Source organism: Echinops telfairi, unplaced genomic scaffold, assembly GCF_000313985.2.
Source record: "Echinops telfairi isolate 266 unplaced genomic scaffold, ASM31398v2 ScPeMD7_7466;HRSCAF=8504, whole genome shotgun sequence".
Taxonomy (NCBI): domain Eukaryota; kingdom Metazoa; phylum Chordata; class Mammalia; order Afrosoricida; family Tenrecidae; genus Echinops; species Echinops telfairi.
The window spans coordinates 4,373,229-4,388,331 of NW_022111366.1; the positions used below are offsets into that span (position 1 = coordinate 4,373,229).

The 15,103-nt window shown below is 40.5% G+C and overlaps 1 protein-coding gene across 3 annotated transcripts in view; it reads left to right on the plus strand.

Moving 5' to 3' along the window:
* The window catches only part of GDAP2 (ganglioside induced differentiation associated protein 2), a 60,247-nt gene that overhangs the window by 7,448 nt on the left and 37,696 nt on the right, over positions 1-15,103 (plus strand). For all 3 annotated transcript variants that reach the window (XM_045283703.1, XM_004714884.2, XM_045283702.1), the window contains exons 2-5: positions 3,698-3,938; positions 6,211-6,350; positions 8,891-9,044; positions 9,399-9,487. In XM_045283703.1, coding sequence (XP_045139638.1) covers positions 3,763-3,938; positions 6,211-6,350; positions 8,891-9,044; positions 9,399-9,487 — 559 coding nt within the window. In that variant the 5' untranslated portion in view covers positions 3,698-3,762. The remainder of the gene's footprint in view (positions 1-3,697; positions 3,939-6,210; positions 6,351-8,890; positions 9,045-9,398; positions 9,488-15,103) is intronic.

Below are 15,103 nucleotides of genomic sequence, written 5' to 3' on the forward strand. Positions count from 1 at the left end.
AGGAACTAGAGGAATGATGTGTGATTTGTCAGTGCTATACCTTACCTTGGTTGAAACATCCCTTCCTTATAACCCTTCTGTGGGGGGATATCCAGTTGTCTACAGACAGGCTTTGGGTCTCTACTGCAAGACCCCTCTTTCACATTCATATAGTTGTTTGTTTTGGATCTTTTGATGTTTGATACTGTCAACACCTCATGATCACACAGGCTGGTTTGCTTCTTCTATGTGGGCTTATTTGCGTCCCTGCTAGATGGCCACTTGTTTGACTTCAAACCTTTAAGACCCTAGACGCTGTATCGTTTGCTAGCCAGGCACCATCTGCTCTCTTCACCACATTTGCTTATGCACCCATTTGATCTTTAGCATTCATGTTGGGATGGTGAGTATGGAATAGTGCCAGATTATCAGAACAAAATGCTCTTGTTCCAACTTCTACATTTTGAAGTGCTTCAGAATTCGGTGCTTGATCTTTTCCTGTTTTTACATTTATTCTTCGGGTCATTTTGCCCAAAGAATAAATGTAAATACATTCTTAAAAAAATCTAAATATCTTCTTGCCCAAAGTGTTAAATAATGTCTCTACACTGAGACTCCCAAATGTGTATCTTATCTCTAGTCTTACCTCTCCTCTAAGCTCTAGTCTACTATAGTCAATTTTGTGTTAGCAATATAGTAATATTGCTAATATTTTTTATAACAAACATTTTATTTGTTATAAAAATAACATTTGACATATTCAAATAGATAAAACAACTGTATTGTTTCATTCTATAACCTATTCCAGATTGCCCTCAAGTAAGAAATCTTTGATTCTTTCCTTTTTTCTTACCCTTACTCATTTAGCAAGTTTTGTTACCTAAACATATGTTCTGCATCTAGCCATTTTTTAATACCTTTCTCATTACTACGAGGACTCAAGGTAGAACTGCCTCCTGGGGTTTCCTAGGTGATAACTCTTTGTGAAAGTAAAATGCCTCATCTTTCTCCCGTGGGATGACTGGTGATTTGAACCGTGACCTTGCAGTTAGCAGCCAACAGTAACCATTACACCACCAGGGCATCTCTTAATTGGTTAATACCTAATCTGCTGTACTGAAATCAAACCCACCCCTCTGCTTCCTGGAATATCCCAAGCTCCTTTCTGCCTTCGGCCCCACCATGTAACTCTTCCCATCTACCTGATAAACTCCCCAGAGCTTCACATGGCTTGCTCTTTCACTTAAGGGCTTTGCTGAGATGTCTGCCGCCTTTTCTTCCATACCCCTCATTGCCTTCCATCATTCTGTTAGATAACTGCATGTTTGTTGTTTATCATCTTTCCTCTCCACAGAAACTGCACATTCATGAAGGCAGAAACTTGTTTTGTCTTAATCCCCAGTGCCTGAAACCAATTGCCCTTGAGTTGATCTAAAGCAATCGCATGTTTATTAGAAAAGAACTGAGGTCCGTCAAGTTTTCAGCAGCTGGTTTTTTTTTTTAAGAAAGTAGATCACCAAGTTTCTGGAAACACCATTAGCATTCACAAAGTTCCACTCTTTTGGTTAATAGCTGTTCTGTGTGTTAACAATGTGCCCCTTGCAGGTACCCTCATTAGGATAATATGTACCTTGTAATAGATGTGGACAAAGATATAGTGGACAAATAAATCCACTTTTAGTGAGAACAAATAGCTGGCTAATTGACAAAATTTGAGTATCCTTTCCTCATGTTCAGTTTTCTCTAACTTTTGTAGTATTGACACCTTTTTCATTACCCTCCTGTCCTAATTTCTGAATTCTTAACAATCAGCTATCCGATAGTGCACCGTATCCTATTGGTCTCCATATCCTGTTCTTCCATTGTATATCGGCTCTCAAATTCATGCCCTCTTCTCATCACCATTTCAACTGAATTCAGACCTTTAACATCTCATACTACTTGATTGCAGTATAACTTGCTTCTCATTTTGTCGTACTTCAATATATCCTCTCCATTATCATCAGACCGAACTCTTAGAGATATTATTTATCTTTCTATCTGGTACAGCATTCAGTACTTTTATTTTTTGAGATTTGGATAAAAGAATACAAAGCAAATTGTTTTTTCCGTTCCAACTGTTTTTTTATACACTTTGCTTTGGGACTGGTAGTTAATAATTTTGTGTCAACTTGAAGATACATTAAAGTGTAGGGGTGGTATCCAAACTGTTAATCAGGTCACAGCCTAATGATGACTCCTTGTGGGTGTGGCCTTCTCCTAAAGAGAGTCTAGGGACCCCCCCCCACCCCCCGCCCCCCCAATCACCTCTGCCTTCACCTGCTTGCTGCCCCTAAGAACTGCTGGAGCCTTGTGCTGTTTCCACCAACTTTGTATCTATATGATTTTGCACCGACTGGCGTGTGATATTCCTGCATTCATCATTGCATATGTGTGCATGAGTCTGAAGAGGGACTTAGAAACCAGTACTGGACTTAGGGACTTGAGTTGGATTGGGTTGGGATCCTTCCTTGATATATAATTACTCCTTGATATGAAGGTCTGTGTTAGAGTTCTCTAGAGATAAAAACCAGGACACTTATGATTTTATATTTATTTTATGCTTATATAAAGTATAAATACATATACTATATATAATATAAATATATATACTACATATATGCAGTATATACACACACACACTGCATGAAAGAATATAATAGCTAATTAGTCCACACAGCAGTACAGAAGATTCAGTTCAACTTACTTCCTTGGAACAGTTAATATACTGGAAGTCTTCAACTCTCAACTCTCGAGGGCTGCGGGGTCCAAGGTCAAGGAAGCAGACAGCTAAGTCTTCCCCTGGGCAATTGAGGCAGTCCAGCCACAGGCAGCAAACAGCAGTCAGCAACAGTGAGCAGCTCAGGAGCTTAGCAAAGCAGGTCTGGATGGAATATCGAACTCAAGCAATGCTAGACAACAGGATCTGACAGCCTCAGGCTCAGGCAATGCATACACCAGCAGCAACATGGCGAGGCAGGTCTCTAAGGAATCTCAAGCTCTAGTGACATGAACCACTGGTTGGCTGTCCCCAGGTAGTGTAGCTCACAAGTTGAGGCAGAGAACTAGCTAAAGTAGCCACTGGTCAGATCACCAGAGAGCAAGAGAGAGAGGGGCGGGGCTTGCCAAGCCATTTATCTCTTTGCCCTCCAATCAAACTGCGACCTTATTAATCCCACATGTTCCTGTTGGCCAGGTTAGCACAATAAACCTACCTATCACAAGATCCTTCCACATATATGAATGTCTCTGAATTTGTTTCTCTAGACAACCCGGCCTAACAAAGTGACACTTATTGCAGTCCTCACAATGTAACAGTACTCTTCCTTTATCCAGCTATCTATATCTATCTATTTATAGCAGGTCCTCAGTGAATAGTGAATGAATAGTTCTGTATTTCTAGAAAGTGGGGTTTGTGGGCCATATGATTATTTCAATGTCAGCAATTCTTTGAAAATAATTTTTACTTAAGTGAGCCGCCTTGTCTTCTTTTTAGAAAGACTGAAGCAAATCTGTGTTTTACATTGTATTTTGTTTTGTTTTTTTATGCACTATTTAAATGACTAATGACATAATGTACTATTGGCATTATTTCACAATAGAGTTTTGTTTTTTGCTATAATAGACTTAGACCAGTATCTGTGTTTTTCTGTTGAAACAGTCTCTCCTTTTCTCTTAGCTACAGTCTCCAGTGAATACTGAGTAGCTGAGGAATTGGGAGCAGACCACTGGCATTTCCATTCCATGGATCCCTTGGGCGCACCTTCCCAGTTTGTGGATGTGGACACACTACCACGTTGGGGACACTCACATGAAGATGAACTAAATTCTTCTGATGCTGATGCTGAAAGATTACAGCAAGACGTTATTAGATCACCTTTCCCTTATAATAAGGCTATCAATAGAAAAGTCATTCTTTGGTAATTATTTGATTAAATCCTGACATGATGTCATAACACTTTCATATAATTTCCTCTCAACTTTTTTCTTATATACCCCAGAATTGTAGAAATTTCAGATATTTTTAAGGTTTCTACTAAGATACAATTAACATCCAATGACCTACAAATATTCTGAATGTACAGTTTGATACGTTTTGACATATGTGTATAGGTGTACAAAACCATCACCACAATCGAGAACACCTCCATCACCTCATAAAGTTGTCTCCAGTCTTTTTACAATGCTGTCTCCTGCTGCTCTCCATTCCATATCCCAAGCAACCACTGACCTCTCATACAAGTTCGTTTGCCTCTTCTAGAGCAGCAGTTCTCAACCTGTGGGTCGTGACTCCTTTGGGGGTTGAATGACCCTTTACAGGGGTTGCCCAATTCATAACAGTAGCAAAATTATAATTATGAAGTAGCAACAAAAATTATTTTGTGGTTGAGGAGTCACCACAACATGAGGAACTGTATTAAAGGGTTGCAGCATTAGGAAGGTTGAGAACCACTGTTCAAGAGTATTATATAAAAGAAACCATACACTTTTGTTTTGATTTTAAATGTATACGTCATATCTCTTTAGTCAGAGTTATGCAGTTGTCATTATAATCAATATTAGAATATTGTATGCCCCTGGAAAGAGACTCCATTCCCATTGAGAATCACTGGCCGTTTCACCTAATGTCCTTCACATACACAACTACTAATCTCTCTTGTGTTTGCCTATTCAGAACATTTCCTACAAATATAATCATAATATGTAGACTTTTTTTAAATTTAATTTTTAAGTTTTTAAAGCTTAATTTGCTTTCAAGATATTTTCATGTTGTAGCATATATTAATGTTTTACTCTTTTATTGTGGCCCAATAATAGTCTGTTATATGAATATGCAACATTTTGTTTATGAGTTGATGAGCCTTTGGGATGTTTCTACTTTTTTTTCCCTTAATAAATCATTTTATTGGGGGCTCGCATGTATATTATAACAAACCATACATCTGTTACCTCAGGCGGACATGTACAATTACTGGCTTCAACAATTTCTAAACATCTTTTTTCTTGAGCCCTTTGATAACAGTTCCTCTTTTTTCCCTCCCCTCCCCCACCCTGCCACCCCTGCGAACCCTTAATATATTATGTATTGTTATCATTTTTACATATCTTACATTCTGTCCCTTCACCTGTTACCCTGGTTTTCTTCCCCTGAGGGGCGTTATTCTGCCCTCGTTGCTATCCATTCCCCCTTTCCTCCCCCTTCCCTTCCCCAATCCTCCTCGAATCATTGCTCCCCTTAAAGTTTATGTAGGGGTTTGTCTTCCTTGAATTCCGATTCTTGAAAGCTCTTGTCTGTGCAACTGCCTATACACCAGTCTAGCTGAAGTTGCGAGATTGGACTGAGAGAATAGTGGGGGAAGGAAGGATTAAAGACCTGGAGAAGTGTTGTGTATTTCACCAGTGCTGAACCGCCCCCTGGATGCATCTGTGTGGGAATGTCCAATTGTCCACAGATGGGCTTTGGGTCTCTAGCTTGACTCCTCTCCAATACCTCGATGAGGTTGTTTATATTTGAAATTCTATTGTCTTTCCACTCGACACCTCATCATACATGCTGGTGTGCTTCTTCCATGTGGGCTTTGTTGCTTCCCTGCTAGATGGCTGCTTGTTTGGCTTCAAGCTTTTAAGACCTGAGATGCTATATCTTTTAATAGCCGGGTACCATCAGCTTTCTTCACATTTGTTTATGTACCCAGTTTGTCTTCAGTGATCATGTTGGGTCAGGCATTTATTAATCCAAAGTATTCTTGTGTTGAGGGATTAGTTAAGTAGAGGCCCAGAGTCCACGGCCTCAATGTATTGCCATATAAATATATGTACATGGGCTAATACCCCTATTGTTATGCATTCATATAGTTACGTATATACACCTCTGTTTGTGCCTCTATAAATAGTTTTGGTTCCTAGTTCTTTCCTCTATTTCCTTTTACCTTCCTCCTGTCCCATGTCATGTTCACCCCTCATTTGCCTCTCATTAATTTTCCAGCTAGATTCCGGCTGCTCCACCACTACCAGGACTTCTCTTCCCCTCCGCTGTCAATTTCAGATTGTAGCTGTTCCCCTGGCTGTGTGGGATGTTTCTACTTTTTAACTATTATGAATAATGCTGCTGTGTCTAAACTCTGTTTAAACCAACTACCATACTCTCACCTCTTCCCCACACCTGTTCTTTATTGTTTTGTGTTTCCTTAGGAAAGGGGATGTGGCAATACTAAACTGTACAGCCATTGTGAATACCAGCAATGAGAGCCTCACAGATAAGAATCCAGTGTCAGAAAGTATCTTCATGCTTGCAGGGCCTGATTTGCAGGAGGACCTCCAGAAACTCAAAGGTGAATACAACTTGCTTATTGGTTGTTGCATGCCAGGGAGTTGGTTCCAACTCGTAGAGACCCTGCTCTCCGTGGAAGAAGCAGGGCCCAGTACTGCGGCCTCCTTAAAACCGTCATGATGGCTGAGCCCATTGTTGCAGCCACGTGTCAGTCTATCTTGTTGGAGATCTTCCTCTTATTCGCTCACCCTCTTGGGAAATGTTTGCATTCCTTGGGAAATATGATGTTGATATTCTTTACCTTGAAGGTGCATAATTTAAGCTTAAAAAGAAAATAATGTAAGTGTAACTGTTTAGTTTAAAGAGAAACAGCATTTGAAAAACCCCACAGTGTGTTAAAAGCTGAGCTCTAAGACTTTGCTGTCAGCTAAATCCATCATGTTTCTAAATTTTAAAGTGACAGTCATCATAGCCAGTTGGCTCTTGGGGAGTATATTCCTGGCTGTATGCTTTCGTACTCTGATAAACCATGTAAACAACTGTCACCACTACAGCTGAAAACGTGTATTGGGAGATAGTGGTAGAGAATATTTATGTACTTCTACCCATGGACTGTTGCACTTTTGAAATTCAGTGCCTTATTTAAAAGCAGAGTTCATAGCACGAGTAAGCATTCTCAATTTTATACTTAAATTATTTTTGCCAGAATATTTTTTCATAAATGTTTTTTTGGAAGTGGGAATAGGAAAAGGTCGGTTTGTTCAGAATCTTAGGTCCTTGTAGTTGCATTCATTTTTTAATCACCAACTGAGCAATGCTTTGTTAGGATTATTTGAGCCCAGATGGAACATTATGAAATTCAGTCTATTTTATTAAAAAATGTATCTGAAGTACAACTTTTAAAAATGTAAACAGCAAATCCCGCTGTATAAATCTTGCTTTCCTTAAATACTGACAACTAGTTTCTAATCTAATAAAGTGCTAACTTAAAGAGAGGATATAAGTTATGTACTACAAATTCACAGATAGTAGAAAGCTGGGAGGAACAGGAAGAGACATCAGATGATAAAGAGTTCTAAATATCTAGACTGACTAGAACTGTGAGCCACAAAATGAAACATAAACTTGGATGAATATAAAAATTTTGTAGAACTTTTGAAACATCAATTATCAAAGCTTAGGATGAGGGGAGCCCAGTTTGACAACCTTTCTTATATAAGTATTTGCCATCTCTTTAAAATGGCATTTCATCCACTCCATTGTTCATGCAAGAAATTTTAGTGCATATTCCTCTGGTTCCTTGAGGCTTTCTCACCCCCACTACCATGACCCCAGTGCGGCTTCTCAATTCAGACTAGACCGGAACATGTACACAGGTATAGAAAGGGATGGGAGCTCATGACACACAGAATCCAGGAACAGGAGAGGGAATAGTGATACCAGAAGGGTAGGGGAAGAGGGGAAGAGGAAGGAAGGAAGGGGGAACTGATTGTAATGATCAACACGTAACCATACACCCTTCTCCAGGGGGAAGAACAACAGAAAACATGGGGGAAAGGAGATAGCGATCGGTGTGAGATATGAAAATAACAATTTAAAATCTATCAAGGAGTTATGGGACACGGGGGTGCGGGGCGGGAAGAGGAGCTGATACCAAAGGCTCAACAGAAAATAAATGTCTAGAAAAGAATGAAGGCAACATATGTACAAATTTGCCTGATGCAAGCGATATATGGATTATAACAAGAGTTGTAAGAGTTCCCAATAAAATGATTAAAAAAAACAACTTTAGTGCAACTTGACCTATTCCTTATCCTTCACATAAAATCTGTCATCAAGTCTTAAATATATATTGAATCTTTTTATGTGTACTTCTTCCTAGTCTATCGTACTCATCTGCCTCGATTACTAGTTTCCCAGTTCATCTCCCTATAGCTATTGTCATGCTTCTTAAAACCTTAAACCTTACCACACTAAACAAGGAGCCCTGGTGTAGTAGTGGTTTATGGAGTGGATTACTAACCATGCTATCAGCAGTTTGAAACCATCAGCCAGCTGCAAGAGAGAAAGATGAGGCTTTCTACTCCCATAAAGATGTACAGTGTCAGAAACCCACGGGGAGTACGCTTTGTCCTGTGGGGTCTGTGTGAGGTGGCATTTGCTCAGTCGATGGCAGTGAGTTTGGTTTCTGGAACACACTGTACAGTAAGTGCTTGCTTTCTTAAGTCGTAGATTTCATCTTTCTGCTCCTGTTTTAGCCTCTGTTCAGGCAATCTTCACTACTTAAGCTGGTCTTCAAAACCTGGAAGAACTCATTTTCTCTCTAGTTGTTTCCTTCTTTATAGTGATTTTTTTGGTGAGGATTTTCTGCTTCATGTTTTCTCTCCCATTCTTTTTGTCTAAGTCTGTTTACACCTAGTATGTGTCCTCTCTGTCAGGTTGGAACGGAATGCACAGAGCTAAATACTTGTTTTCAATCCATGTTTTTTCTCAGATTCATGGACTTTCCCAAAGTTTTTAAATTTTAACTTTCTCTATGTTATGCTTTGTTGTGTTCCTTGTAACATGCCTGTGATGTATTTATGCTTCCATGGTGCCCAGGTTGCCGGACAGGTGAAGCCAAGTTGACCAAAGGATTTAATCTAGCTGCCCGGTTCATCATTCACACAGTGGGACCTAAGTACAAGAGCCGCTACCGCACAGCCGCGGAGAGTTCCCTCTACAGCTGCTACCGAAACATACTTCAGTTGGCAAAGTAAGGCTGACTCATTTCTTGGCTGTTGCATGCTACACAGTTTAAAGGTCCTGGTTTTAAAAATAAAGCTTAGCTTTGGAAGTAGAATATTTAGGGGGAACCTGTTTATAAAATTATCTTTTTAAGCAAAGGAAGGTAAATGGAATGGATCCAGTCTTTATGTGAAAAATATATCCTTGAAATGGTACAATTAAATTAGTTGTTATTTATTGAATAATGTACTTAGGTTAGCTATTATATTAGGTTTATTGAAGAGGGGGAGGGAAGGAGAGATTGAGCTGCACTGTGAAATTAGTTATATATGTAATACTTGGAAATGTTTTCACGGCAGTTTTTGTGTTTCCTTGGTCACAGAGAACAGTCGATGTCTTCTGTTGGGTTTTGTGTCATTAACTCTGCGAAGCGAGGGTACCCTTTAGACGATGCCACACACATCGCACTTCGTAAGTAATGCTGGAGATTCTGTGCGCAAAGGGAGTCTTGAAAATCTGATTTATCACAAATGATAGCCAAGTTAGTCTCCGTGGGGCACGAGTGGGTAAGCATTCAACTATTAACTGAAAGTTTGGTGGTTTTAAACCTCCATGAAGTGTCTTGGAAAACAAAATTGGCAATCTGTTTCCAAAAGACAGCCTGGAAAACCATGTGGCGCAGTTCCACTCTTCATAAGTGGGGTTGCCCTGAGTGCAATCAGCTAGCTCATCGGCGTCTGACGGCAATAGTGGTGCAGTTAGTTCTAGCCAGAGTAGAGTTCTGATTATCGCTCCCTGCAAGGACGTTCCTACTGATGAGACGCAGGGCTCTCCATTGACTTTTGGGGGTGACATTTTTGTTCATCTAAGCAAAGGCATAGAAGACTTGCGTGTTAGCTTTGAAAATGATATCAAGCTGAGAATGTTGCTCATGGCATTGGCTAATAGAATCCGAATAATCTGAATGAGCTAAATTAATAGAGCTCATCATTTATTTCGATATTACTTTGGGGCTTAACCAGCAGCTTTCACCTGTGCTATTTAAATTTAAAACCCCACATGCAGGCTCAAGATGAGCCTTGGCTTATTCTTTATGAACCTACATCTGACAGAAAAATAAGGTGTTTAGCTCATAAAGTCCATAACCCTATGCAAGTTCAGATCATGTCAAGAGTTTCACATACAGAGTTCTAGGTGTCATGTCTCATGAAATACGGCAAACCGGAGGGCATACCCTTTAAACATTAGTGCTCTTTCGCCTAAAGAAAAGTGAGCTGCTTTGCAGGTTTAAAATTTGCTGCTCCATTAAAGGACCAGTTCCAAACTACATTGAGTATCTGATAGAAGGAAAACTACCAGCCGTTTTCCCAGAAAACTGCACGTGCATACAATGTTCATGTTAGGTTGGGACTGTGACTAAGTTAGAGTGCAGGTCTGAGGCCTCCCTTTGAAGGGAGAAGTGTTGGGCCTGCTTGAGATAAGACTGTATAAATCAAAGCTGTTCTTTTAGTGAACTTCGTATTGGAGGCAGGCTTCACACAAAGCTCACTGCAGAGCCTCATTTGGGACTGAACTATACTTGGTGTCTTTAATAACACTTTCTATCCCCTAGAATCTGAAGACAAGGATCTGAAATATATCAGCCCAAAGTTGTGAGTGTAATTAAATGGATAAGTTGGCTATTAGGTAGCTTAGAATTTAGGGTGAGGAATTGTTTGTAAATAGCTATCTTTGAAACTACAACCCTTAAGCATTTTTTTAGTAAATTTTATGTTTTGTAGTTTTCTTATACGTGCATTATGTAAACTCTGAGCTTCTTGAAGAAGGGAGCTTACGTTTCATCGTTGTAATTCCAATAATTCTATATGCTAAGAAACCTTGGCATATGATACTTGCCCATGAAATATGTATAAAATAGAGGGATAAACAAACCCTTAATTTTTCTTTAATAAGCTTATGGTTTAGGTGGTAGGGTGTGGGTTTTACAGAGGTTCAACAATTTCGTATGTTTTAAGGGTTATGCAGACTTGAAACATATCCAGGCCTTCTGCATCCGAGGACTTCAGTGGTGCGCTGTGTTACAAAAACCAAACCACTACTTTCAGGTAGATTCTGCCCGATAGCAGCCCTATAGGACAGAGTACGATTGCCCTGTAGGGTCTGTAAGGCTGTAAATCTATTTGGAAGAGGACTGCCTGATCTTTCTGCTGTAGACCATCTGGTGATCAAACCACCATTCTTTTGGTTAGTGGCCAAGAGCCTTAACCAAAGACTGTGTATATTTAAGCAGCAACGTACCAAAGGAGAGTTCTTGCCTTTATTTTATTTTTCCTAACAAGGCTTCAGAAGCTCTCTCTATAGCCTTAGTCTTCTTAACCCTTGCTCCAGTCTCATAGCTCGAGTTAAATCCACCTTTTATGCTTTCATTTCTTTTCAAAATAATTTTGTGTATTAGAATTTAAAGCAGCAGCAGTGTTGTAGACAGGACTCAATAGGGAGTCTAGAAGACCAGGTTTCCATTCCAGTTCTGTGGTCCAACTCTAGCCCCATCAAGGACTCGAGTACTGTAACCAGGGTGAATTTGAGCAGAAGTTGATAATAGCAGATAAAGATAAGTAATGGGCATACGAGATCTTTGTTGTTGTTGTTGTTGTTTTATCATTTTATTAGGCTCGTACAACTCTTATCACAATCCATACATAAATCAATTGTGTAAAGCACGTTTGTACATTCATTGCCCTCCTCATTCTCAAAACATTTGCTCTCCACCTAAGCTCCTGGCATCAGCTCCTCATTTTTCCCCTCCCTCATGAACCCTTGATAATTTATAAATTATTATTTTGTCATATCTTGCCCTGTCCGCCGCTCCCTTCACCCACTTTTCGGTTGTCCGGCCCCCGGGGAGGAGGTCACATGTAGATCCTTGTAATCGGTTCCCCATTTCCAACCCATCCTCCCACTACCTTCCCAGTATTGCCAATCACACCACTGGTCCTGAAGGGATCATCTGCCCTGGAATCCCTGTGTTTCCAGTTCCTATCTGTACTAGTGTCCATCCTCTGGTCTAGCCAGATTTGTAAGGTAGAATTGGGATTATGATAGTGGGGGAGGAGGAAGCATTTAGGACTAAAGGAAAGTTGTATGTTTCATCGTTGCTACATCGTACCCAGGGCATGCAGTATCTTAATGAAGCAATTTTTAGGAATTTACTTAGCCAAAGGAAATAAATGGCCCTTAAGGTGAGCAAGTTAAGCTATAATTATAAGGCTCATTTGGTTTATTATACCTTAAATCAAGTAGCACTCCCTAAAAAATAAGCACACTTACACATCCATGGACAATGTATGCCTTTGCTCTTGCACTCTTCAGCACGTGGTAAACAAAGGACTTGTCCACATTCATAGCACATAGAGGCCAAGAACGAATCTAACGATGTAGCTCTACGGTTTTAATGTCAGAGCTGTCTTATTAAACTATTAACAGAAACTTATTTCACTGAAACTTACTATCTTCCCAATAGACGCATAGAGATTTTTATCCTTTTAATTTTTTCCCCCTTCATGTTCATGTATTCTCCAAAAGAAGCCTGAAGAAACATCCACATTGAGATAAAGTTATCAGGTCATTTATTCATCCTACCGAAGTTTGACTAGAATGTGCCCGGCCCTGTGCTGTATGTAAGAGGATGCCAAATGATACTCACTGCCTTCGAGTCCATTTTGAGTCATGCTGACCCGACAGAGCAGGTTGGAACTGCTACTGTGCATTCCCAAGCTTGTAATTTTTTACTAGATTAGAAAGCCTCATCTTTCTCCCAAGGAGTGGTTGATTGTTTCAAACTTCTGACATCAAAGTTAGCAGTCCAACGAGTAGACACTGTGTCACCAGGGCTCCTTATAGGCAGGTACAGTGGTGGGCTAAAAAAATGATCATGTTGGTTCTCCTTGAATTTCCAGGTTGGTCATTTTAATATCCCAGGTAGCATTCCCCTCAGACAAAAGCTATTCACCAAATGTTAAATACATGGTATTCTCACTGATTGTGGGGAATTGTGCACAGGTGAGACTTGGGGCTCTATAAGAGCAGCACTGGGCTGGCAGTCCTAAAACATCATCATCAGACCATCAGCCGTGTGTTCACCTCGTGCAAAGTTACTTTTTCTAAGTGAGTTCTATTGAGAAAATGCAATGTGGTGTCTATTTGATGTGTGTTCCCTTTCGCAGCAAATGCCACAAGTACACGCATGCTGGGAAGCTGACTCCTATTTGTGAACATTAAAACTTATGTGTGAATGCAAAGAAAATCCAATTTGGGGGCGGGGGGGGGGTGCGTTTAACCAATGCAGACTGGAAGGGAAAAAAAAACTTGTCTGACAGAGTTAATGTTTTATCAGATCCTCAGTAGACGAGTGTTTTCCTTTAATACAAATTTAAGGGTTTATTTTTAAGATGAAGAAGATCTATAAAATGTACATAACCAGAACCATAAAATGTCAGTTTAGTTAGGTTTGAATGATTACTTTCCATATTCCTCATGTGTGCTAGGTAGTCCTTGGTAATATTACTTTAAATGTATTTAGCCTTCAAAATGCCCGCAGTCTACCTACAAGTATAGCCTACCTGTAAATGGATGACAAGGTCACTCACAGAGAAATGTTCTGAAATGTGATAGGGGCACAAGCAAGGGTCTGGAGTTCTGAACAAAGGAGAGAGCTCTGGAATGGGTTTCGCCAATGAGCAGGCAGGAAAGAATGGTGTTGCTGATCCTGAAAGCACCCTCGGGGACCAGGCACTCCTTCCCTGTCGCCCCTGGTCACCGTGCTGCTGCAGGCTGCGCCTGCATTGCCGCCCTTACCCCGCACTGGAATCTAGTCAATGCACCTGTTGGGAGGGAAATGGAAAATAATGAGATTGAGGGGCAGTTCGTGGTGTCCCGTCAAAGGTAGCCATGTAAGCAGAGGTCGGGCATCATGAAAGTCAGTGGCATATTCTGAGGAAAGCGAAGAAACTGATTTGAAGCTAAAGATATGTGCGAGGAATAATTGGAAGTAGGGCTAAGGCAGTGGTTCGCAACCTTCCCAAGGCTGCGACCCTTTCATACAGTTCCTCATGTTGCGGTGACCCCCCAACCATAAAGTTATTTTCGTTGCTACTTCATCACTGTCCTTATGCGATGAATTGGGCGACCCCTGTGAAAGGGTCGTTTGACCCCCCAAAGGGGTCGAGACCCACCGGTTGAGAGCCACTGGACTAAGTAAGGGGTGGGCAATAGGCTGAAGTCAGAGTGCGAAGAGCTGAAGTCAGAGTGCGAAGAGCCGTGCTCGAGACTCTGAGTCTCAGCCTGTAAGCACTGCAGAGCCTTCAGAAACACGCCGTAAGGAAAGTAATCTCAGGAGATAACTCAGGCAACGGTGAGTTTGTAACTTGGAAAATAAATGGGGAGAACTTATTGTCAAAATACAAGTGAACATTGAGAGTCTGAACCAAGACAACTGGAATTGGATAGGAAAATAATAAAATAGATCAATGAAAATTGTGTGTTGTGTATCCGAGTTCATGAACAAGGTAAAGGAGCAGGCTTTGGAGTGAGAACATGGACCCCAAGTTTTGACGACTGGGCTCACGTTTGGACAGGTTGAGGCCTAGGTGAGATATCTGGGCAGATCCGCCATCAACATCTGGAATAATGCCTAGCCAGTAAATTAGTGTACTAAAGAGAGTGTACATCAAGAAAGTAAGAGTTTTGGGGAACAGATATTTAAGAAGATGTGGAGGAAAACATTTTTAAAGTAGGGCCCGGTGAGTGAATGATCTAAAGCTAGCGGGATTTCCAGAAAGTTGAAAGTCTGAGGAAAGGCTGTTGAGACTTAATTATTAGAAATCTTCAGGGGCAAAACAATTCCGGATAACATAGAAATTGAAAACAAGTATTTCAGCTTTGTTTTGGTGTGGGGTTTTGTGGAGGGCAATAAGCACTGATTAGGACTTCCAACCCTGTAACCAAATTGTTGGAAAGACTTTTGTACTGGATTAGTCTAAACTAAGAAAGGAGTCGAGGAAGTAAGATGAATATGCTGAACAAGGGAGA